This window comes from Sebastes fasciatus, chromosome 15 (genome assembly GCF_043250625.1).
Source record: "Sebastes fasciatus isolate fSebFas1 chromosome 15, fSebFas1.pri, whole genome shotgun sequence".
In the NCBI taxonomy this organism is placed as follows: Eukaryota; Metazoa; Chordata; class Actinopteri; order Perciformes; family Sebastidae; genus Sebastes; species Sebastes fasciatus.
In genome coordinates this window covers 28202847-28229272 of record NC_133809.1, presented here as the reverse complement: position 1 = coordinate 28229272, position 26426 = coordinate 28202847, and the positions used below count along the sequence as shown (strand labels likewise).

The following is a 26426-nucleotide window of genomic DNA, read 5'->3' as shown; positions in this document are numbered from 1 at the left end:
CATGAAACATATTCTCTTTTCTGCTTCAAAAGCCGTTTCAGCCGAGACCGATCAAAAACAAACAAAACGACATTAAGCCGGAGCAAAATTGATGCAACACGACAGATAATCATCGGCCACTGCCATCGGAGAACGGCATCTTATTTGCCGATAGTCAACAAGTCAACAAGGTGAATATCGGCCGATACGGATGTTCGGCCGATAAACCGGTGCATTCCTAATTCCCCCATGTCTAAAACAGTTCTTCTAACAGTGCATAGATCATTAATAATGATCAACAATAAACTAATACCGTCACACTCACTAAAGGTGAGACCATAGCAATTAAATCAACCACGCTAAACGTGATAAGTTCATATTTTTAAGCTCTGTTGTCTTCTAAATGTAATTTCTGTCCATTTTTGCATGTTTTCACCTTGTTTTTCTCCGTCTCATCCCCAACAGATCTCGGAGAACCTGGGAAAGATGTACAGTGAAATGATCTTCGTCCACGGCTTCGTTCACTGCGACCCGCACCCGGGCAACGTGTTGGTCCGAAAGTGTCCCCGCAGCAAGAAGACGGAGATCGCCCTGCTCGATCACGGCCTTTATCAGGTGACAAATCTACCAGGCTGCCCCGCGCATAAAGAAAATACCATTAGTTTGTAAGATTACAGCCCATTTTTCATGCTGCTGGCTTCGGCCTTGAGTATACGGGTAGAGCAGCAAACACACAGTCAAGATGCACATAAAAAAACAAAACATGGATGCCACAAACACTTTTATTAGAGCTGCAGCAGGATAAAAGCTTTTTGATAAACAACTCATTTGATGTTGTTCTTATCAGGGTGCAGTGTGCACCGCGGCCTTAATCATACAGACGCATATGTGCACTCTCATGTTCCACACACACACACACACACACACACACACACACGCACACACACACACACACACACTCACTCTTTGATTGTTAACACTTGCTTTTACAAACACCCGCAGACTGACGCAGACGTCCACAGGTCTGACATGAGTTCGTTTACTGCTTGCTCCTGTAGTCATGAAGACAATTTACTGATAAATATGCAACTCTTTCATCTTTGACACGCACGCACACACACACACACACACACACACACACACACACACACACACACACACACACACACACACACACACACACACACACACAGAGACATTCCTTGGACCATAATGGCACCAATTTATTTCTAATGACTTCTGATTTCAGCTGTCATTTTGGAGTAGAATATTAATCCTCTCCTCATGTACACACACACACACACACACACACACACACACACACACACACACACACACACACACACACACACACACACAGTCCTTTCCAGTGTGCCTGTGCCTGGATTCTACATTTTGCATGTGTTTGTAAGGTGCTGGAGTTTGTCTGGAGGTTTCTTAGCTGGTGGACTGAATGTGAAAGAGCTCATTAGTTAACTCCTTTTTTTACTGTTGAGCTGGATCACAATGATTAAAACCACCTACAGAAGCTGTTTTATTAAAGGAGCAGTGTGTAGGATCTGGTGGAATCTAGCGGTGAGGTTGCAGACTGCAACCACCTAAAGCGTCTCCCGTGCTCCAAGCGTGTTGGAGAGCTACGGTGGCCGACGAGAAAACGTGAATGTCCCTCTCTAGATCCAGTGTGTGAATTTGTCTCTGACTCTGCGAAGAGGACCCGCTCCTTATGTAGATATAAACGGCCCATTCTAAGGTAATTAAAACACAACCAGTCTTATTTTCTGGTTGATTATACACTAAAGAAAACATAATTATGAATATTATATTCCATTTCTGCCAATAGATCCCCCCCTAAATGTTAAACACTGGTCCTTTTAAGGCAGTTTAAACAGTTCAAAGATATTTAATAGCAGCAGCATACTGAATATGACGATATGATATGACTTATCATAAAGAATATATAAACTCACTACAATATAAAAGGAGTATTAAAATTACTTAAATATAAACCCACACAGAAAGAATCCATAATTTGTGTTTTTATTGTAGCTGGTGATTTTAATCAAACAGACTTCAGATCTGTTTTACCTAAATTTCACCAGCGTGTCCACACCCTCACCAGGGGAAACAATACCCTGGACCATGTTTACATCAATATTCCTGGCAGCTACGAAGCCCTCCCTCTCTCCCCCTGCTGCTTCTGCTGCCAACTTCCTCCCAACCTGCTGATTAAAAGGGTCAAACCATACGAAACAGTGTGGAGAGATGACGTTACAGCGGTTCTACAAGACAGACTGGTGCATGTTCAGAGACGGGGAGGACTGTTCAGGAATTTTCCCGGGCGGCTGGTCTTTCTTTTTTTTCTTTTTTACAACCCAGGCATGGGCCAGCCTGGCCTTCCCAGCAGCAGACCGCTGCCTGTCACACTGGACCAGTCTAATACTTTCAATATTGAGAGGGGGGGGGGGTGCAAGCGGCCCCTCATAATTTTGGACTGATCCTCGTTTTTGTTGAAATCTGATTGGCTCAGCACCGGGTAAATATTTGTGTCTAGTCTTCAGGTTAATCCATCCCTCACCGGAGAGGCTGCACAGAAAGGGAGCGTCGTGCTGCAGTCACTTGCATTCGAACATCGAACTTTAGCTCTATATACTGCCCCTCCCACCACCACCCCCCCAGCCGCTCGCATTAAAGGACCTCTACATCTCAAAGACCCAGGCTGAATTTTGGTCCCAGTCCGCCCCTGTTCAGAGATGCCATCACCCAGGAGAACCACATTGATCAACAGTGACATCAGCAAATAATATAAGACAATAAAATCATTCCCCAACCAGAAAGGCCTGGATGAATGGAGAGGTGCCAAGGAAGCATACATCACAAACATCACCAGAGCTGGAAGACTGAACGCTGGCATCAGGAGAGACTGGGGAGACATGACAGGCCATCCAGAATATCACAGGCTACAAAAGCATAACACTGTGACATTAGCATGTAGCCCTATTTTTTACAGTTTACAGTTTATGCATAAATACAAAGCTAACATTATTAGCAAAGAGATATAAACCACAGTATTTACCGGAGCCAAACTTCAGGGAAACCTGTAATCTGAGATTTGCGATATTGTTACTTTCTCCCCGATGTCGGATCACATTCCCGCTGGAACATGTGTGGTTGTGAAGTATTTGATTTCTTCTTCTCTGGGATTTCTGGCACAGTGAAGCACAGCTAAACACAGCTAGACTTTGTTACACCACGGATGTATTAAGAGAACCGGATACAACGTTGGAGGCGGGGCCCCGTTCATTCCTATGAAAGTTGCTCAGTGGCGCATGAAGACAAAACGGCTTGACTTCCCGCCTGGAAAAGTACCCGGATCTTGGGCACATGGAACATGCGCAGTAGCGTTCGCTCGGTCACATGACTCGTTCACCGGGGTCCCAACGTCACGCCGTCATCACAGCTTGGCGCTCCAGCCTCGGTCTGGGTCTCATTAACATGAAGGGAGGAAGGGAAATAACTCTGGATTCAGCTATTACTTCATTTTACAACTTTAAAAACTTAATTTTTTAAATAAGGGCTATTTAGGTATTCCCACTGGGAAGTTGATTCACCTAAAAAAAAATGATCCGCTGAGTTACAGACGTCTCTTTCCCAATATAAGTCTATGAGAAAAAGTATTTTTGGGCCCAATGGCATCACGTGACGGACACAGAAGTTGCAGTACCGCCGTTTGGCCACTACGAAAGTCGGGATCGGCGACCGGCGCTCTTCCTGGGGGCTTGTGTTACACTGTTTCCTGGGCTGCAATGATGCTGACAACACAGATGCAGAAGATGGGAAACACTGACCAATCAGAGCAGACTGGGCTTTTTCAGGTGGGGGCCTTAAAGAGACAGGCGCTAAAACTGAGCGTTTCCAGCAGAGGGTCAATAAAGCTATATGCAGGCACACAGAACAAGGAGTATGAACGTATGAACGTGAAAATGAGCCTGATGTGATGATCCTTTAAAAGATAATACCCACCCATCAGCAGCCTGTTCACCCTGCTGCCGTCTGGCAAGAGATCCAGAAGTATCCGCCGCCGTCCCACCAGACTACAGAGCAGCTTCTTTCCTCAGCTCATCCTCTGTGTTCCACCAGTTTTTTGTTTTTTTACTGTGAAGCATTAAAGGGACTACAACTTGCATTTCTTTGTGCATCCCTGTGTTGTACAATCACAACAAAACAAATCCACACAATAATTCTATAGACAGAGTGTCTGTGTCTGTGTGGGTTTTCTCCAGGAGCTCAGGTTTCCACCCACAGTCCAAAGACAGGCAGGTTAGGTTAAATATAAACTCTGGAACAGTGTTTTTTATGAGTGGGTCCTCGTTTTGTTTGTATTGTACATGAGGATCAGCACATGCACATGTTCAAGCATGTGGGCGCCGCGATTACATCCTGCTGTTGATTTCATGCTGTTCCGCTGAACAGGTGGTGGCAGTAACACACCTGCAGAGACAGTGAAGACGGCTTGTGAGCAGGATGTTAACACTGCAAGATCTGAAATGTTTTTAAAAATGGCTTTGCAGTTGATTTATGAGGAAGGAAATGCATCCAGCAAATTTGCTAGACTGCAAGGACTCAAGGTGTTTTTGGCTGAAAACTCAGTAAAATGAAGTTCTAACAACTTGCTGTTAAAATGTACAGCAGATATATGAATATGCCTAAATAATCACAAATGAACATATTTACATTAACACAGGTTGTAAAGTGTGTGATACACCTTCGAGGTGTCCATTATCAGGAATTAATGGACTTGGCCTCCCCATCATATTAATTCCTGATAATGGACACCTCGTTATCCCTTACATCAAATACACCTTAAAGGTCCCATATTGTAAAAAGTGCGATTTTCAGGTCTTTTATATTAAAGAGCAGGTTTAAGTGCTATATAAATGCTGTGAAAGTATCAAAACACTCAAAATACTGAGAAACACACACAGCCCGTTTAAAAAATTGTGCGTTTGAAACAAGCCGTTAGGATTTCTGCCCATTTGTGATGTCACAAATATACAATATTTAGATAATTTCATGGTTTTAAACATAAACATTCTAAATGTGTCCCAGTTTGTTTCCTGTTGAAGTGTATGTAAATAACATCAGCTGACAGGAAGTAAACATGGACCCAAGCTGTTGCCTAGCAACGCAATTCCGTTGCAATTCTTTTGAAATGCACTAAAACGGAGCGTTTCAGACTGAGGGTGAATACAGGTATATTCAGGCAGACAGTATGAGGAAAATAAAGTTTTTTTTAACATTACAGCATGTAAACATGTTCTAGTAGAAACACAAAATACAAGTATGAACCTGAAAATGAGCACGATATGGGACCTTTAACACATACTAGCGGCACATGTGATATAAGAATTCACATTTGAATTATATATGCAATGCAATTGATGCCTTAAAGTTTAAGGATAACATAGGAAGCATAGTTTAAGGCTTAAACTATGCTTCATGTGTGTGCGTACTAATCTCTGAATTAGCCAGTGATGATCTTCACCAGGAGGGTGTGACATGCAGAACATTTATGTACAGAAATACAGCTGTTTGCAATACAAATACAATTTAGTCTTAACGGTTTACCATAAATGATCAACGGAGTAGATACAATCCTAACAAAGGACACCTGATCCCGTCCCCCTCCAGGTCCTGCAGCCAGACTTCAGGTTGAACTACTGTCGGCTGTGGCAGGCTCTGATTAACGGTGACATGTCTGGGGTGGAGCGTTACAGCCTCAGACTGGGAGCCGGAGATCTGTACCCGCTGTTCGCCTGCGTGCTCACCGCTCGGTCCTGGGCCGCCGTCAACGCCGGCATCGGTTCTGTGCCCGTCACACGCTCTGAGGTACTGTATGAGCTCACACACACACACATGTGCGTAGTATTTATTCAACTAAAACTTGATTTATGTTACAAAGGGCTTCACAGAGGCTCATAAAGCAAATCAGGCAGTACACAAGTTGGATGAAAAGAGACTTGAAGAGTGAAAAATACATTTGGATTGCAGTTCCACGTGGAGTGCCCAAGATGGTGATCATGACGGCTGAAATGCATCAGGTGTAGACAGGGTATTAAAGCTGGATATCTGGTGGATGTTTCCCAACCTCTGCAAGTAAAACTGAAATCTGCATGGCTAGATATACATTTTTTTCTGACCTTGTAGAAGTTACCCTTTTATTTAAACTTCGATAGCATTTTGGGTGCAAATTTAGCCTAAGGCTGATTTAGGGACTCAAACGCTTTAGTGCTTTACACATACTACTAAAACAAAACAATTGCTGCACAGCAATGTCCTTCAGGATAAATAAAGTTTTGTTTTTTCTAACCTTTCCTGATTCACCTTGTCCCCGTGCACAAAGCCCTCTCCATAAAGAAATGGTTTTCCCAGTTTGGTGTGAAAGAACTTTACTGACCTCAATCTCTGGAAAGCCGACTGTGAGTCGGTTTTTATCAGTCAACATCAGAATTGGACCTCACTAATGCTTTTGTAGCTGAATGGGAGCAAATTTGACTGAGACCTGCTATAACAGCCTCCACTCAAGGAGGTTAATGCCCATGGCTTTGGAATGGCCACGTGCTTTTGGCCATGTCGTTTAACAGGTTAGCTGTTAGGTTAGCAAATATTCCCAACACTAGTTTTCCAGCCAAAGAGTTACAAATACTACCGCTAAACATTAACATGACCAGAGTTATTATTACGGCTGTACTGAATGTCATTTATTTTGCATTCAAAGCTTCTATTAAGGTTTTCGGATGAAGTTTTGAATGTCTGTTGTCATATTTCATGACCCTAAAAAATTTTTTGGGGAATCTTCTGACAAAATCCTTAGTTTGAATAAAGGGACTCACCGGATTAAATGAGTTAAAGGGGACATATCATGCTCATTTTCAGGTTTGTGTTTGTATTTTGGGTTTCAACTAGAACATGTTTTCATGCTTTCATGTTCAAAAAACACATTATTTTTCTCCTACCGTCTGTCTGAATATACCTGTATTCATGCTCTGTCTTAAACGCTCCGTTTTAGCGCATTTCAAAAGAATGGCAACGGAATTGTGTTGCTAGGAAACAGCTTGGGTCCATGTTTACATCCTGTCAGCTGATGTCATTCACATACACTGCAACAGGAAGTAAACTGGGACACATTTAGAATGTTTATGTTTGAAACTGTGAAATGGTCTAAACATTGTAGATTTGTGACATCACAAATGGACAGAAATCCTAACGGCTTGTTTCAAACGCACAGTTTCTGAATACAGGCTGTGTGTATTTCTCCATGGATTGAGTGTTTTGATACTTTCACAGTATTTATATAGGACTTAAGCCTGCTTTATAATTTAAAAGACATGAAAATCTCACTTTTTACAATATGGGACCTTTAAATCAACTCTCTTTAATGAATATAACTCATCAGTGCGTTCCTCCGTTTGTGTGCAGCGGGCAGGAGAGCAGTGAAAATGTTGTTTCTGAAAGGCTAAACACCAACAAATATGGATTAAAGCAAACATATTTTGTTAGCTAAAAATATGTCGTGAATTTTGGAAATGACTACAACGATCTTTTTTCAATAAATTTAAACTTTTGGACTTAACGCTCTGGAGTTATTGGACATGTTTGGATCACAAGAGTTGGAAATCCCACACAGCCACCGCTGGAATCTAACTCTATAAATAGTATAAGACTAATTATATTAGCGTAGCCGGATATTAATCTGACACTGTGCACAAATACCAGCTTTAGACACAAACAGTAAACTGCAAAAATCAAATGTTGATTTAGAATGTGAATGTCAACGTTATGAATGAACTATTTGGTATTAGATTATTCTTCAAGATAAGATGGTATCCACTGGCGTAAAACCGGTTTGTGTGTGTTTGCAAATGTCCCGTTTCCCACAGGGGGTTCCACAATGCCATCTGTGCTCGACAGAGGGTTTATTTTTACCTCCCTTATGCAACATTTTGAAGTTGGCAAAAGTACTACACTACACTGCAGTCAGCTACAGCGTGCCACCCCCTCACACATGACGGGCAGTACCAGGCAGAATTTGGCAGGGACTAATACATGAATAACTCCCTGTGTCTTTTTGGTATTTCTAAAAATGAAATGTATATATTTGGGGAATCAGAGCTGACATTACATCGAGATGCAAATACCAAGAAAAAGGTAATGATAATATTCTTTTGTTGAACATTTCAGTCCAGTAAAGCACATACACAGTAGATGGCATCGCACCTTCCGCCTGCAGTGTGACACACTGATGATGTAGCATTAATACTACTGTTTGTCCTGAGGGTGCTGATGAAACATGAAACATTGAATCAGTCAAAACTGATATTAGATATATTATTGAAGAACAGATTTTAAGATATTTGAGTAACATTCAGGTTTGACGTTATGGAAGTTCAGGGACACCAGTATACAAATGTTTATTTTTTTTAAGCTGCATAATTACTGCCAAAGTGACATTTAAAAAAGAAAGCTCAACATGAGTATCAGTGTGCTCTGAAGAATGACACTACCAATATGTTAATGGATTTATCAATTTATTTTTAATTTACCAAACAATGTGCAAGCTTAACTTCAAAATTACAAACTGGACTTCTCCTAATAAAGGATACTCCCAGCTGTCAGTCAGCCAGCGTGGTATAGAACCATATATACGTATATATATATATCTCCGTTCAGCTTGCGCCATCATCCACGTGTGTTTTTGTTTACGTTGAGATCAGCTGTACGCATAAGGAGCATCGTAAAACACTTCATTCAAACTGGACAGAAACAAAGTAAAACTCACCTAAACCGTCGTTGTTACTCTTTCCAACAATCACCAAGTGTGCTTTGGTCGAACTCAACTGTAATTTTTCTGAGTTTAATGTGAAAAAATGCCGATTCTACAGGTGTCCCCCCCCTCCCTCCACCCCCCGGAGGGAGGTGTCCCCCGCTGTCTGTACCTCTCTCTGCAGGCAGAAGGAAAGAGGCAGGGTGACACGTCATGAACGCGTCATCAGTCACACTGTGCATGTCTTAAAGCCTGTGGTGTTAATGCACAGGCTGAGCATAGTTATTATAAAAAAAATTCCCGAAGCCGGATCATGATCCGGATCGCCACCAAAATTGAATGGATTGTTCATTGTGTCACACCCCACCCCTCCAAAACATTTCATTCAAATCCATCGCGGAATTTTGGAGTAATCCTCCAAACGGAAAAACCAACACCGGTGAAAACATAACCTCCTATAGGCCTTCGGCCTTTGCGGAGGTAATAACCATAAATGTACGGATTGGTGGATCAGGATTGAATCTGATCTTCCACATGATGTAATTTCCATGGTAGAAAAGATAAGTGTGTGTGTGTGTGTGTGTGTGTGTGTGTGTGTGTGTGTGTGTGTGTGTGTGTGTGTGTGTGTGTGATTTCATGTGTGCTTCCTCCAGTTTCCTCTCAGCTCAGGGATTTTACTTTGTTCCTTCATGTCCTGTCTGCTGCTCTGCTCTGTGTCCACTGCCTACTGCTCTTTAATTTCTCTAATTGTTGTTAACACATATTGAGATAATGTAGATGCAGGACCATGTGTCAACGTTGATGGAACAGGCGTGAAAAGTATTTTTCTCTCAAAATGCATTTATTTTCTTCTGGTGTTGACAGCACAGAGGACGTTGGTATCGCTCCATTAAAGAGCTCACAGAGTGTTGTTGGGATTATTGGCAGCAGCTTTTTTTTTTAAAAGTTGTTGTTACGCTTGCATTCTGTTTTTGTTTTGGTGTGTTTTGTCTGTAATAAATTGTGGTAATAATTAAGTAAGGTAAGGAAAAAACACTGTGATTTCTCAAAGAACTCTCAGGCAAGATAAAGGAGTAAAAGTGATCTCAGTGAAGTGACAAAGCCCTCTGGTGGAGGAGAGAGTGTGATGTAGTTATAGAGCCAGAAAGTCAGCAGGAGGTTGGTTTCTTTAAACCATGACCATGATCTTTACCTCACCTTAACCAGGTGGTTATTATTTTAACCATGACCACTGCCAAACCTTAACATAATAATATTTACAGAAGCCACAGTGTTTCCCTAACCCAACCCAAGTCCTGATTGTGCCTAAGGCTACATCCACACTTTTAAAACCACAACCATCTCCGTCCAGAACAGCGTTTTAGAGAGCCAAGGGGGACGGACTCTGTATTTATGTGCATAATGGCTGCTGTGCAAACAGCCGAATCACTGACAGTCACTGTTCCCCTGATTTAGAGGCTCTGTCAGTGATGTGTCGACCCTCCTATCTGCCGAGAGCCGACAGTAGCAATTATTACGGCTGTCTATATTCCACCTGCGGATCTGTGTCTAATAAGCTTCCAAATTCACTTCCTTTAATGTTATGTAGCAAGAGTGCACTTTACTTGAGTGTTTACCTTTTTGAAACCAATGTTCATTTTGGGATGGGATTTATGCAAAAGTCTAAACCAAGTCTAAATTCTTGTTAAATATTCACACTTATATTAAAATCTGTTCATACTTAATGATCTGTTATTTTTTGTCCTTATTTTTTTAAATGGGGAAATTAGTTTGGTTGTAATGTTCAGTAACTTGCAAAATTGTCTTTAAAACCAGCTTGAAAAAGAAATTGTGATAAGATATTTTTGCAATATCGCCCACCCCCTACCTCTAATTCTCACTTGTGTGTAATAAGCACCGAACAAAAGAATGAGACGGAGTATCAAGTGGCCAAAATGAGTTTCCCCTGAGCAGCCAGCCAACGTTACAGCATGGTGTGAAAGGTTTCACCACAGGACAGCATAGCAAGGTAAAAAGGAGCTGATGATTGCCTTGGTGATGTGCTGGAGGTGTGTTTGTTCGCACAGACACAAAGCTGTTCATCTAACAGCTCACTGAAACACGTGTTCGCGGCTCTCACGGCGCAATAAAAGCAGGTCTGTGGACAAAACGGCTGCAGAGGGGGAAACTATGACATCATGTCTTATAGCAAGGAAGGAAACTGGAGAGTTTTAGGGACTGGTTAGTTTTGTGTTCATTCATTCATTCATTCACTGCCAGGTTGCACATTATTTAGGGAACAGAATATGCTCTTGTGTGCGTGTGCGTGTGCGTGTGCGTGTGTGCGTGTGCGTGTGTGTGTGTGTGTGTGTGTGTGTGTGCGTGTGTGTCTGTGTGTGCGTGTGCATGTGTGTGTGTATGTGTATGTGCATTTTTATGCATTCATCACCATAATAGTTATATTCCAGTGTGAGAATGTGTGCAAGTGAGATGTGCTATTCTCCCTCCCTCTGTCTCCCACTTCAGCTGAGATGAAAGCTCTTCCATCAATTTAGGCCACACACACACACACACACACACACACACACACACACACACACACACACACACACACACACGCAAACACACACACACACACACACCATTAGGCAGACTCCACTCTAGTGTCCTCTACTTGAACACACTTGTTGATTGTGTAGCACTCTGGAGTTAAGAAGACGTCCTCCGTCCACCACTCCTCTGCTCTGCTTTGTCTTTGTTGTCCCCTCCCGACGTCTCCTCTCTGCTCTCCCTTCTCGTCCTCTCTCTCTCTCTCTCTCTCTCTCTCTCCTCTTTTCACTCTCTTATGCATGGATAATTTTTTTTCAAGTCCTGCTTCTAACAACTGATGATGCATTCCATTAGTGTTAATGCAATCACATGCACTAAGCACATGTTGAGTGCTTTTAGAGCTGTGGCTTTTCGGTGCCTTTTTTTTCACATACGCGGGGATATTTCTCTTTTTAATGAATGTTTCTCCACTAAACATTAAAAACAAAGGCATTAGTCTAAAATGTAACCAGGTAGTGTTTTGACAAGTCAAACATATATTTAGTCACGTTTTTTCTGATTCTCAAACTCAACACATCCTCCATGTTTACCATGTTGTCTTGGTATACGTTCAGTATTATATGCATTTCCACTTCCTGAACAGGCATCAAAAGCATCCAAGTCAACATAGACTTCTTCAGAAGGCTCCGCTCTGATATGTGTGACCTGCTGCCAAATAATATGGAAGGGCCAGAAAGTGGAAACAAACATGGACACTTCATGTCAGCATATTATGCTGAATGTGCCATGTGAGCCATGATAGTAATACTGTCTCCTAAACAAACCACTCTGGTAGCCTGGCGTCAGGACAATAACATCTGGAATCAGACAGCATGTGGTTTCTTCACAGCTTCAGGCTTTGTTCAATATATACACTGATCAGTCATAACATTAAGACCACTGACAGGTGAAGTGAATAACATTGATTATCTCGGTACAACGGCACTTGGCAGTGAGGAGGATATATTAGACATTGTGTTGGAAGCAGAAAAAATGGGCCAGCGTAAGGATGTGAGCGACTTTGACAAGGGCCAAATAGTGATGGCTAGACGACTGGGTCAGAGCATCTCCAGAACTGCAGCTCTTGTGGGATGTTCCCGGTCTGCAGTGGTCAGGACCTACCAAAAGTGGAAAACCGGTGAACTGGCGACAGGGTCAGACCCGAGGCTCATTGATGCACGTGGGGAGGGAAGGCTGGCCCGTGTTGTCCGATCCAATAGAAGAGCTACTGGAGCTCAAACTGCTGAAAAAGTTAATGCTGGTTCTGATAGAAAGGTGTCAGAACACACAGGGAGGAGCAGTTTGTTGCGTATGGGGCTGCGTAGCCGTAGACCGGTCAGGGTGCCTAATGCTGACCCGTGTTCACCGCCAAAAGCGCCTACGATGGCGATGAGCACGTGAGCATCAGAACTGGACCACGGAGCAATGGAAGAAGGTGGCCCGGTCTGATGAATCACGTTTTCTTTTACATCATGTGGATGGCAACGAGTTCGAGGTGTCGACCCGGTCTCCAAATTCTCCAGATCTCAATCCGATGGAGCATCTGTGGGATGTGCTGGACAAACAAGTCCGATCCACAGAGGCCCCACCTCGCAACTTACAGGACTTAAAGGCCCCATATTGTAAAAAGTGCGACTTTCATGTCTTTTACATTATAAGGCAAGGCAAGGCAAGGCAAGGCAGCTTTATTTGTATAGCACATTTCAACAACAGGGCAATTCAAAGTGCTTTACAGAAACATTCAAGAAATAATTAAAACAGTTATAAAAACATAAAAACATTAAAACATTAAAGATTAGAAAATAAAAACAAGCTAAAAATAAAAGCTAGGATAGAAGCTAAAATTGCATAAAACTCAAAAGAGTAAAAGTTATAGTGCAGTGTCAGAATAAAAGGCACCCGCAAACAGGAAAGTTTTAAGCTTTGTTTTAAAAGAAGTGAGAGTTGGAGCGGTCCTGCAGGTTTCTGGGAGCTTGTTCCAGATATTTGGTGCATAAAAACTGAACGCTGCTTCTGCATGTTTAGTTCTGACTCTGGGGACACTAAGCAGACCTGATCCAGATGACCTGAGAGGTCTGGATGGTTCATAACACAGCAGAAGATCAGAAATGTATTTTGGCCCTAAACCATTTAGTGCTTTGTAAACCAGCAGCAGTATTTTGAAATCAATTCTCTGAGAGACAGGCAGCCAGTGTAGAGACTTCAGAACTGGACTGATGTGATCCACTTTCTTGGTCTTAGTGAGGACTCTAGCAGCAGCGTTCTGAATCAGCTGCAGCTGTCTGATCGATTTTTTAGGAAGACCGGTAAAGACGCCGTTACAGTAGTCAAGTCGGCTGAAGATAAATGCATGGACTAGTTTTTCCAAATCCTGCTGAGACATCAGTCCTCTAATTCTTCTTATATTCTTCAGGTGATAGAAGGCTGTCTTTGTAATTGTCTTAATATGGCTGTTAAAGCTCAGGTCTGAGTCCATGACTACACCAAGGTTTCTGGCTTGGTCTGAGCTTTTTAACATCACAGATTGTAGGTGAGCACTAACCTTTAATCTTTCTTTTTTGGCTCCAAAAACTACGACCTCAGTTTTGTCTTTGTTCAGCTGAAGAAAATTCTGGCACATCCAATTATTGACTTGTTCAATGCACTCACTCAGTGCTTGTATTGGACTGTAGTCTCCTGGTGATAGAGTTATATAAATTTGTGTGTCGTCTGCATAGTTATGGTAATTTATTTTGTTCTCAAAAATCTGACCCAGTGGGAGCAAGGTTTAAGTGCAAGGTTTAAGCAGGTTTAAGTGCTATATAAATACTGTTAAACTATCAAAATGCTCAATATACGGAGAAATACACACAGCCCGTATTCAGAAATTGTGCGTTTGAAACAAGGATTTCAAGGATTTCTGTCCATTTGTGATGTCACAAATATACAATATTTAGACCATTACACGGTTTTAAACATGAACATTCTAAATGTGTCCCAGTTTCTTTCCTGTTGCAGTGGATGTAAAATAACATCAGCTGATAGGAAGTAACAAGGACCCAAACTGTTGCCTAACAACGCAATTCTGTTGCAATTCCGTTGAAATGCACTAAAACGGTGTTTCAGGCAGAGGGTGATTACAGGTATATTCAGGCAGACACTATGAGGAAAATACAGTTTTTTTTCCAACATTACAGCATGTAAACATGTTCTAATAGAAACACAAAATACAAGTATGAACCTGAAAATGAGCACGATATGGGACCTTTAAAGGATCTGCTCCTGATGTCTTGGTGCCTGATACCACAGCATACCTTCGGAGGTCTAGTGGAGTCCATGCCTCGATGGGTCAGGGCTGTTTTGGCGGCAAAATGGGGACCTACTCAGTATTAGGCAGGTGGTCACAATGTTATGGCTGATTGGTGTATGAGTGACAGTATGTCTAGAGATGCCATCCAGCTAGTACAATGACTTGACAGTTAATTCAAAGGCTTTTTACTACGGCTCGTCGGACACCTTCTCACTTTCTCCTCCAACCTCAAAATTGACCACCTAGTAGTCAACAGGTGTATGTTTGTTAATGTCCTGAGTACAGTTGCATTAGCCCCGCTCTGCAGAGTAAAACCGGCGTCGGTGATAGCAGATCTATCTTCCTCTCCCTCTGTCGCTGCCCACCATTTCCTAATGTCTGTAGCCTGCTGTATGAAATTATCCTGCAGACTCTCTAATACACTGGGGAGAAAAGAAAAATCACCGGCACAGACCCCCCCCCCCCCATACCCCTCCGACTGCATTCCCTTTGCCTTTTGCACGGCCTATTTATCGCACCACTCACAATACAATATGTCCTTATTGAAGCTTTCAGATGCAAATGAGAGCACTGTCGCCTCCTCTGTGTCCTGCTGACAGCTGTGAGGCCCGCTAACCAACCTCCTGTAATTGCTAGTAATTGTTATTCCCCAAGCAGGACTCAGCAGAGCACTTCAGAACACCCAGCCCCCTGTCATTTGGACTGGGGAGGCGGGGGGGGGGGGTTATGTCTTTACCCTGGTAACTATTGGTTTTGATTTTTTTTAAGTAAATAGAGAAGACATGGAGAGGTGGGAAGTAATTTGGGGGAGGGGGGGGGTTACTAATGATTCAAGGACAATAAGGGAGGAAGGATTTGTGCTACTACCTCATCTCCTACATGGGCAACTGTTCTGCATCAGCTAATTATGTTTACCAGCCAGCTTTACTTCCTGGTTTTTGGTTAACGTTCTTTCTCAAACAGAGCATGGGGAAGTGGTTAATAGTCAGATGTAATTCATCACCATGGTAACCAGACTGCATAATTTTTCAACCCAGTTTAGATGAATTCACTGTTCATCTATCTAACTATCAGACCACAAATGAGACCAGAATTATCTCAACACGCCGACTCTCTCTCTCACTCGCTCTCTTCTTCACCGTCTCCTCCTGGCGAGGCTGCTGCTGCACCGAGGCGCCGCACCGCCGCATGCCGGCCATAGCGCACCGGAAGACGGATAGACATGTTGCAGAGGTCCGCTGTTTGAAATGCAGTTTTCGGGATGTTTTGGAGGTGCACCGTCCACCAGCACCGGCCGCTCTCTCCTCAGCTCCAGCACCGACACCGCACCGGGCTGCACTGTGATTTGTTTATTTCTCTAACGGGACTTTGCTCTTGTTTTCTTTTGGGCTGAAAGTTGTGCACTCCCTGTCGTTAGGACCTGTTGGAGGCCGGCAAACCTCCGGTATCGGCTGCTTTCTGTTAATTTATCTCCTAGAGGAGACAAAACAGTAAAGAAGAGAGCGAAGGAGAGAGACAGTCAGTGTGTTGTGTTGATTCTGACGGTGGGATTTTGTGTAATTCACTGCGTTGACTGAACCCGTTTACCACACACACAAATTTCATGGTGAAAATAAACACTAAACTAAGGTGGAGGAATCTAAAAATAAAATGAAAACCCTCAGTTAGCTAATGCAGCAAGTTGGGCTACTTAACTAAACATAACTAGTTAACTACACCTAACTAGCTAACTACATCCGAGTGCACCTGCAGCTTGGAGGATGACCTTTCACCTGCAGCTTCTACTATAGTCATATGTCATATTCACATTTTACCAACAACCTTCTTTTTTTTTTTACTTTGAGCACAAAATTAAGTTATTTGTCAAAAAAAATTGGCAAACAGTGAAGCTAATCAACTTAGTCAGGAAATGATTCAATAAAATATGGAATATCATAGAAATGCCAAAATACACTGGAGGGGGCTTTAAGGGCTCAATGCTCAATGCCTATACAGGAAGTAGTGTCACATTTATATTGAGCCATTTACAGTAAGACCCAAGCCATGGCTGGAGGATGAATCCAGTACATATATATATATATATATATATATATATATATATGTAAATACATAATACATGATATATAATGTCCAATACTACTGAAGAAAAAGCCGCCGATACGGGCAGACTATTGTGCCAACGGTGCGGGACACACTGCAAAAAGTGGTGGCCTGAAACTGGTATGTCAGAAAGCATCACCTTCTCGCTAGAAATGCTAAGTCAATAACTGTTTTCCTCTGGTCTCATGTAAATTGTTCCTCCATCAATAATATTACAAGGCTCATATGATGTCTGCAACGTGGGCGCTGATTGACAGCTGTGATTGGCAGGTGGCTCACCTGTCGCTCTCTCTCCGGCTTCAGGACTTGCACTGGCTGGGTCTTTCTGAGCTACTAGATGCTGTTTGTTTGTTCACATCACTTCCTGTGGGCAGGAGACAGAGAGCAGAGAGCGAGTTTATCTGTGTCAGGATGTTGACTAGCTGTCTGTCTCTCTGTGTGCTTGCCTGTCAGCTCTCTGTTTATCTGGACTGACAGCTCTGACAATGCTGACACACACACACTCACACTATTCATATACAGGGCTATGGAAAAGTTTGCACGCATTGTTGTTTTAAAAAATAAACTTCAAATGAAATTATTGGATTTTTATTAATAAAATGTAAATACTTGACAAATAATGGGCTTCGTTTAGGAGGCGATATAAGAACACATTTTTGTTCAGATTCACGATTTGTTCTTATTTTGTTAGTACCCATTGATTTCTGGGATTCACCAATCTTTTCTTATTTTTGCTCTTCTCTTTGGTAAGAGAATATTTTTGAGGAGTGGTCGAGAGCACTCTCAAACATCTAGTTTTCACCGCCCACTCTTTGTTTGTTCAACGCAAGGAAACTACGGTTAGTTTAACAAAAATAAACTCACAAAATGTCAATTAAGGAACTATTCTTACAACTTATCAGAAAAATTCAAATGTACACCTTCTGAATTCATGTTTCTGTCGTACACCGAACTAAGACGGGCTGAATTGTCTTGTTAACTCGTAAAACACACTTCATTCAAACTGGACAGAAACAAAATGAAACCATTAGTCCATTATGTTTCCATTGTTCCAACAGTCAGGAACTCGGGTTTGGTCGAAATGAATCCTTAACTCCCCAAGTTAAGATGAAAATATGCCGGCTCTACATGCTGTTTTTCTCTGCCGTGCAGCGGCCCGCTGAGCAGCGGCTCATTTCTGCTCATTTCTGCTCATTTCTGCATCTTCAGGATGCTGGAGAAGGTCTCTGGCACACCTCTGTCTCAGTGAGGAGGAAAACTTTCATACATAGTAACACGCACACGGCTCGCGCTCTCTGGGTTGCGTCGGCAACAGCATCCGACAAAAACTGCCCACGCATCACAGCAGAAAAATCTGTTTCTGTTGGCATCGGAGGGCAATTTGAGCAAAGGCTCCACCAGTCGATGTTTGCTCTCGACAGCTCAGGTTCTGGAGGGTCCCCACTGGCCGTATCCTCCCCGCTGCAGCAGCAGCAGCCTCGAGTGGCCTCTCCGGCTCAATATCTGAGGCAGCCAAAACACTGTAAAATCTACACTGTAAAAAATCCTCGTCCATGACACCCCAGTGCATTTTCACTGGTGGAAACCAAACACAAGTGAAGAGAACAAGGACGTTTTTGAGCGGCATTGCGCCCCATAGCTGCCAGAAGTACCAAGTTTTTCGGTCAATATAGCTCAAACTGAAGAATGTAATGCTTTAATCAGCACTCATTGGACATCCACATAAAAAGCATAAAAATCTCTTTTAAAATAAGTACGTAAACTAAGTAAAATACGCACGGAAACAAAATAACCGAAGCACAGAAAACACGTCACAAACGTCGACTTCAAAATAAGTCAACAACACTCTGGGACATGACCAGCAGCCTCCTGGTTGAAAGTCCTGTGTGTGTTGGACCCGTCCACCTCTCCTCCCACCCGCAATGAGCAGTCTCTCTCACTTTATATTCTACATCACCATCTCTGAGCGGACGATACATTAACATTACAGTCAATACAGACCACATGCCGTACAAATGACACGCCAAAAGCAAGAACGGCATTCAGTGCGATTCGGGCCGGAAAAAACAGATGAAACTGCTCTGAGTTGTGGATGATACAAAGAGGTATTTCTCCATTCTTTCCAATTAGCTTGTAATTTCACCGTTGTTGGGTTCTCTCCTGTAATGTCCTGTACTTGTAGAGATTGCACACCTCCTGATTTTACTTTCTGTCTAAAGATCGCTAAATGACTGTGTTTGTAAGCTTGCGGTCCACTTTGTTCCATGACTAATAGTGTTGATGTGCAGCAGGGAGAGGCCTTTGAAGCAGAGTAGAGCAGGACACCAAGCAGCCATCTTCAACATCAAAGAGACCAAGTAGTTATCATGGAGGCAGACGTCATCCCTCCGTCTCTCCTCTGTCTCTGTCTCTCCTTTTTCTTCTTCATCATTTACACTATGTCGTCATTTCTGCAGTACTATTCTCGTTTTAATCCCCTCATCCTTCACCTGGACTACTTTGGCTGCAATTTGTGGCGTTCAGACACGCCTTGTAGCCCACGCACACGGCAATGAGCGCTAGATCTCTGCTTCACAATGTAGACATGTTCACGTCTGACAGAAAAACATACAAATACGCAAAACAAATATGCTGGACATATGGAAATACATACTGTACATACTGTATACTCATTCATGCTTCTTCCTGTAGCCCTACATGCCCATATATGGATCCCCCGACAAGCTAGCATGACATGGTTGTTAGAAGAGGTGGAGCGTGAGCGTGTGCGATAGCACCTGAAAGATGGTGACGAGAGGTTAACGTCACGCTGCCGTAAAGTGGTATCAGTGCCGTTGTATCGGAGCCGTTTTGTGAGTACGAGGACATGAGCACAGCATCAGACCCGATACATACCCGGTGCATCCCTACTTGTTAGTCACTAACAGGACCACCAAGATGGCAGCATGTCTCTACCGGTCTCTTCGTCTGTGTGACTGTTCTAGTGCGACTGAGTGATATCTGTTATATCTGGAAAATTACCGATCAATTCTGCAAGTTGTTCAGAAAATACCACCGCTCTACATGTTTCGGTTCAAACTTGTATCTTATTATAAAGTGTGGCTTACAGATTCTGGAGGACCCGGATGCTTACCCTTACACACCATCTCTCTTTGTACAGTATGTAGGATGGTCTGCCTCGTCCACCCGTAGACTGAACCACTGGCATATTCTTATTTATAAGGCTATTCTTGGTCTGCTTCCATCTTACCTTTACGGACCTACATCCTTCAAAAAAGCACGGGAAGTTACCGTCTTCTCTCCCAGGACTTAATCCTACTAACTGTCCCCAAAGTCCACACTGAACTGGGGAAAAAGGGCGTTCAGTGTGCTGCTCCCTCTTCTTGGAATCAGCTACAAAATGACCTGAATCTTGGAGAGCTGGTCTCACTGAATGTCTTCAAAGTGCTTCTAAAAGACTTGGAATTAAGGCACATCTGGCTGCAGATGTTTTGAATGCTGATGAATGTTTTTTTGATACCTTTTGATTCTGTAATTTGCTGTGTCTTCGTTTTCAATTGTTGTGTTTGTTTTATGTCTGCAACCGTGTAACTGTGCTGCAGCCTATCTCGGCCAGGACAGGAAAAGAGATTTTTAATCTCAATGAGCAGTGGTCAGGTATTTTATTTAGGGCTGCTATGACAGAAAGGGACAAAGCTCCTGCTAATGCAGCCCTCCTCCGTTTCAAAGTCTTGTATCTGTGGCCAGACGGCAGCGATGTGAAGTGTAATTTGCTATGATGAGTGCTGTGGCTCCCCCTTGTTGAGGTCTGGGAGTTCAGATAGGGAGGCTAATGATTTTTGGAGTCAGTAGGTCTGACACTGTTAAGCTCAGCGTAGTGAAGAAACAACAGGAGGTGTTGGGCAACAGACAGTACTCTGAGTTTACGGATGAGTCCAAGGTGCTCATTACTCTTTGTTCAATTATTCTGTATCTGATTAAAAACCCACACTTTCCTTCTTAAAACGTGGAACTATACTAAAAGGTTTCAGTCAGTTTCTACTTGGATGTTTGCGTATGTTTTTTCTCAAGATAGATAGATATGGCGACATGGCTGTCCACATGGGCAACTATAACTTTACGATCTTAAAAACACTTCTGGCACAGCATGTTTTTCACATTATTTTTTGCCTGGTTCCAGACCTCATCACCACCTGTCACCACCCACATCTCTGATGTGTTCAGTGATTAATAGGACTGGTGTTGTGCTCATTGACCACTGTTCCTCTGGTTGGAAAAAAACAACCATGCAATCAGAGCTTTGTAGCCAAAGAGCCAGTCATCTCATCTGATTATCAGGCAAATTGTACATTTAAAAGTTTCCTGTGCTTGTTCCCCACCTTGTTAGCTAGAATTATGACTCACATGCTAATAATAAAAATCATGAAAGCAAATTATATGTTGTCCTGCCCTAACGTACCTAGAAGAGAAGGTGGGCTGCATCCACCCAGAAGAGATCGAGTCAGTCAAAATCAGTGAAAACATCAGTAGGCTATATAATCTAACCAGTTAAGAGACTATTTAAAGGTCCCATATTGTAAAAAGTGAGATTTTCATGTCTTTTGTATTATAAAGCAGGTTTATGTGATATATAAATACAGTGAAAGTATCAAAACACTGAATCCACAGAGAAATACACACAGCCCGTATTCAGAAAACCGTGCATTTGAAACAAGCCGTCAGGATTTCTGTACATTTGTGATGTCACAAATCTACAATATTTCCACAATTTCACGGTTTTAAACATAAACATTCTAAATGTGTCCCAGTTTATTTCCTGTTGCAGTGTATGTGAATGACATCAGCTGACAGGAAGTAAACATTGACCCAAGCTGTTGCCTAGCAACGCAATTCCGTTGCCGCTCCTTTGAAATGCACTAAAACGGAGCGTTTCTGACAGAGGGTGAATACAGGTATATTCAGACAGACAGTATGAGAAAAATAATTTGTTTTTTGAACATTAAAGCATTTAAACGTGTTCTAGTAGAAACCCAAAATACAAGTATGAACCTGGAAATGAGCACAATATGCCCCCTTTAAAGTCTTTACACTGGTTACCTGTTGGTTTTCGTATTGATTTTAAAATTCTTGTATTAGTTTATAAGGCACTACATGGCCTTGCACCAGACTACTTTGCAGAAATGCTTTTGGTTTATGAACCAGGAAGGCCCCTCAGATCCTCCGGTGCTTCTCTTTTAGTTGTTCCACAGAGCAGAACAAAAACATTTTGGTGATGCTGCTTTTAGCCGCTGGAACAACCTTCCAGAGGAACTGAAACGTAAACTAAAAACCCATCTATTTAGTCTGGCTTTTATGTAGTGTTTTTTCAATTTTATGGTTTCATTGATTATACTTATTTTATTATAGTGTTTATTTTACTCTATTTTATTTAATCAACATTTTATTGCTGATCATTATTATCTCTTTTATTCAGTTTTATTGTATTAATATTTCATTATTTTAATATAATCTGCTTATTTTGTGTAGTTTCGTAATTTATATTTATTTATTTTTATTGTTATTTTTATTCCTTGTATTTTATTTAACTTTTATTATCTTAAAAACCCATCTTTTATTGGTTTCTTATTCAGTGAACTTCTATATTGGTTGTTTTGGTGTGCATTAACATTATACATTTTGTCAATTGTCTGTACAGCACTTTGAATTGCATTTGACTTGTTTGAAAGGTGCTGTATAAATAAAGTCTGATTGATTGATTGGTCTTCCTGTCTGTCTCCCTCGGCAGGACGTTGAGATACGGACCAACGCAGCGCTATACCTTCCCCAGATCAGCCAGCTGTTGAATCGAGTGCCCCGGCAGATGCTGCTGCTGCTGAAGACCAATGACCTACTGAGGGGCATCGAGACCACCTTACAGACCAGAGCCTCTTCTTCGTCCTTCATCAACATGTCCCGCTGCTGCATACGGGCCATGGCCAGGTCAGAAACACTGTACACTGTTTATTTTTTTATCTTCATGAGACATTTCGTCATGCTCTGAATTCACACCAGAAGTCACACTGAAACACTACACAGTGAGTCATCTGTTTAAGCTGCATAGATTGTGACTTCAAGTACAAATCCACATGCAGCCTGGCTACCAGATGGCATTGTTAGAAGCAAAGATCGGTGCACTTTTCTATTGCTACATGACATTTTATTTGTATTTGGAGTCTGCACATTGTTAATCTAGGACAGGGGTCTGCAACTTGCGACTACGGAGCCACATGCGGCTCTTTAGCCCCTCCAGTGGCTTATTGTGGATTTTCATTTTTATTTATCATTGTTGTAGGTCTATGGTATTACGGTACGACAGAGTATTAGGGCCACATTGAGGGAACAAAAAAAAATATATATGAGATTTCGAGAATAAAGTCATAATATTATAAAGGAGTAATTTTACGTTTTTTGTTTTTTTTCGTTAAATTATGACTTTATTCTCGTAAAGTTATGACTTTATTCTCGTAAAATTATGACTTTATTCTCGTAAAATTATGACTTTATTCTCATACTATTACGACTTTTATTCTCGTAAACTTATGACTTTATTCTTGTAAATTTATGACTTTATTCTCGTAATATTACAACTTTTTTCTCGTTAAGTTATGACTTTATTCTCATACTATTACAACTTTTTTCTCGTTAAGTTAGGACTTTATTCTCGTAAAGTTATGACTTTATTCTCGTAAAGTTATGACTTTATTCTCGTAATATTACAAGTATTTTTCTCGTTAAGTTATGACTTTATTCTCGTAAAGTTATGACTTTATTCTCATACTATTACAACTTTTTTCTCGTTAAGTTAGGACTTTATTCTCGTAAAGTTATGACTTTATTCTCGTAAAGTTATGACTTTATTCTCGTAATATTATTACTTTATTCTGGAAATCTCCGATTTTTTTGGCCCTAATACTCCGTCGTACATTTGCTCTTTGGCCCTCACTGCATTAGACTTATATACTATATACTTTAGATTATAAACTGTGTTACCTTCATCACAATGCTCAAATGTTTTGCGACTCCAGACAGATTTTTTTTTTTTCTTTGCCTAAAATGGCTCTCTTGATAGTAACGGTTGCTGACCCCTGGTCTAGGATGTGAATTTGTTTGTGATGAGCGTCTTCAGCAGAAACGCCACCAAGCAATGAACTAAAGCAAATTTAGGTCTTCAGGGATTTCTGAAAATGTCTTTTAGACTGTGGAAGTAGGAGTGTTGAGACAGTTTTATCTCAAAATAGTCTTTTGACCATTGTTAGGTTACTATTCTGCTACAGTTATAGAGACAGTCCATTAAATGACTGTCCACAGTAAAACATCAAACCTACACACGACTCCTGGAGGAGCTGTGAATAATACTGTATGCTTCAGTTTCTGAGATGTATGCACACAGTGGAATGGTGACACCGGCAGAACTAAACACAAACTAAGCTGACAAGTAAGTAGCTTTGGAAGAGAAATTGAAATTTGCCACTATAGGTAGGGAGAGAGGGGACATGTGGGCTGTCACTTCAGCTCTCAGCTGATGGCTGAAGGACAGGGCTCTGGACACACACACACACACACAGACACACTGCTGACAGTGGTAGAGCTTGTCTGAATAAGCACATCCTATAAAATATTAACCAACTGTAGTGGCATGGGTAGTAATGTAATACAGGAACCAGGAGATCCTGCAGTGTTACCTCATTCCCACACCTCAACTCCAGGATTGTATAGGAGAACCTTTTCTACAACTCACACTGTGTCCATGTGCTGTCAGCAGTAGAAACCGCCCTCTTTCCTTATGTCCTTGAGGAGCGCTGAGAGAGTGCGCTGCAGGTTAAAATACATCAAATATAGGCAAACTAGTGATTTACGAGTAACTTCAATGGGAAAAAATAAAAGAATGACATAACAGATAACATTAAATATTACACAAAATTAATTCACAGATTTTGATAGTGACAAAGGAGGTGCCGGTCCCAAATCTGGATCCCGGATCATTTTTACTGCAGTTTGCTCTCCCACTTGCTGCCGCATACACACAGAGGAAGGCTCACACATAACGAATGAAGCCTTGAATGTCTCAAGGCTTCATTCGAAAACCTCACTTGAAGCTTTTAATGTAAGAAATAAGACTGGGTTCAGCCCTAGTGGCTCGGTCCCATTTACAGAGCCGACTGTGGATGAACACAGCGCTCAGACAGAACCAACAGCCAGAGGACCGCGAGGAGACATTCACTGAATCTGACAAAAAATGTACTGGATTAGAATCACATACGCCACCTAAAAGTATACGACGTTTCCCAAGTACAAGGATTTAAATAAATACACATTTTGAGGAATTATTGTCTATAGATCAATTCTTTGTTTACATTTTCAAGATGTAATTTCTGTTAAGCTGTTTATTTTATTTCACACCTCAGAAGTATTGTCCAAGTCTTCACAGCTTTTCCAGAATTGAAAAAAAAAAAAAAAAAATGCTTGATGATTCATCCAAATACCTTAAAATTGTGCCTGACCTTTGACCCCGTTCCTTCTCTGGCTGTCAGGCACAAGAGGAGTACGGCTCAGTCCAGGAGGAAGCATCTACAGATCACACTGGCAGAGTGGCTCGGCCTGTGGAGACTCAACATGTATGAACTGGCAATGTGGCTGAAGAGCTCCACGTTGGGACACTGGCTCACTGCTCTGCTGGGGTTTCTGCATTGAGACACATGTGGACACATCTGCGCATCCCACTGGGACATTAACAACATGCTGGAACTGTTGGCTCTCAAGGGGGCTTATAATACACTGCATGTTAACAGTCTGAATAATGTGCTCTCACACACACACACACACACACTTATGTTAATGATACAAGCTGTACCTCTATGGACAGATACAAGGACACAACATACTGATGTGTCTTTGTGTCAGTCGGCAGTATTGAGATATTCTTTTCTATTGTATTTAATTTACTCAAGATAAATACTTATTGTTTTACTCTCATTTCCCATAAACTTGAAATTGACATGGACAATTGTCTTGTGTATAATTATGTACGGTACATTACCATGTGGAGATGCTGCAGAGAAGTACTGGGCGGATGGATGAAGTTAGTTAGTTTGTCAAGAAATAGTTCCATACTCATGTTCGTTTGTGTCAAAGCTCTGATTTATTTTTAATTTATATTTGCTGTAGTAGAACATGACCTGTAGTCCTTGTTAAGATGGTGACACGCTATACCATTTCTATTGTCTTATTTCATCCATCCACTTCCTGTGAGCTGGAATACACACGCGGAACAAAACTGTTTGGAATGTTTCATCATTTCATAGTGAATTAATTAAAAGTATGCAAAAAAATGGTAAAATTCAAGTGTACAATGTAATTTATTGCACTCCTGTTTTACTTCTCTTTACGTACTGTATCTGCTGACATGTTCCAGGAGGTAATGACACTTTGACAAAGTTTCCTCACTAAGAAGGGACACTCTACTTGTAACCACGCTGTATAAAGCATATATATAATGTATGCTAAATGCCAAAACAGAATAGTTGAATACATAGTGTGTACTTTATAGAATCTGTATGTAGTGTGGAATTGTGATGTAGCAGAAAGGAAGGAAGAAGAATGAGACGTGATAAACAGTCAGGTCTCGGTCCA

General features: G+C 41.7%; 1 protein-coding gene across 2 annotated transcripts in view; it reads left to right on the top strand.

Moving 5' to 3' along the window:
* Nucleotides 1–26138, top strand: part of adck1 (aarF domain containing kinase 1) — an 82445-nt gene extending 56307 nt beyond the window's left edge. For both annotated transcript variants that reach the window (XM_074660768.1, XM_074660769.1), the window contains exons 8-11: nucleotides 445–594; nucleotides 5668–5865; nucleotides 22543–22736; nucleotides 25328–26138. In XM_074660768.1, the coding sequence (XP_074516869.1) occupies nucleotides 445–594; nucleotides 5668–5865; nucleotides 22543–22736; nucleotides 25328–25487 (702 nt within the window). In that variant the 3' untranslated portion in view covers nucleotides 25488–26138. The remainder of the gene's footprint in view (nucleotides 1–444; nucleotides 595–5667; nucleotides 5866–22542; nucleotides 22737–25327) is intronic.
* The last annotated feature ends 288 nt before the right edge of the window (nucleotides 26139–26426 follow it).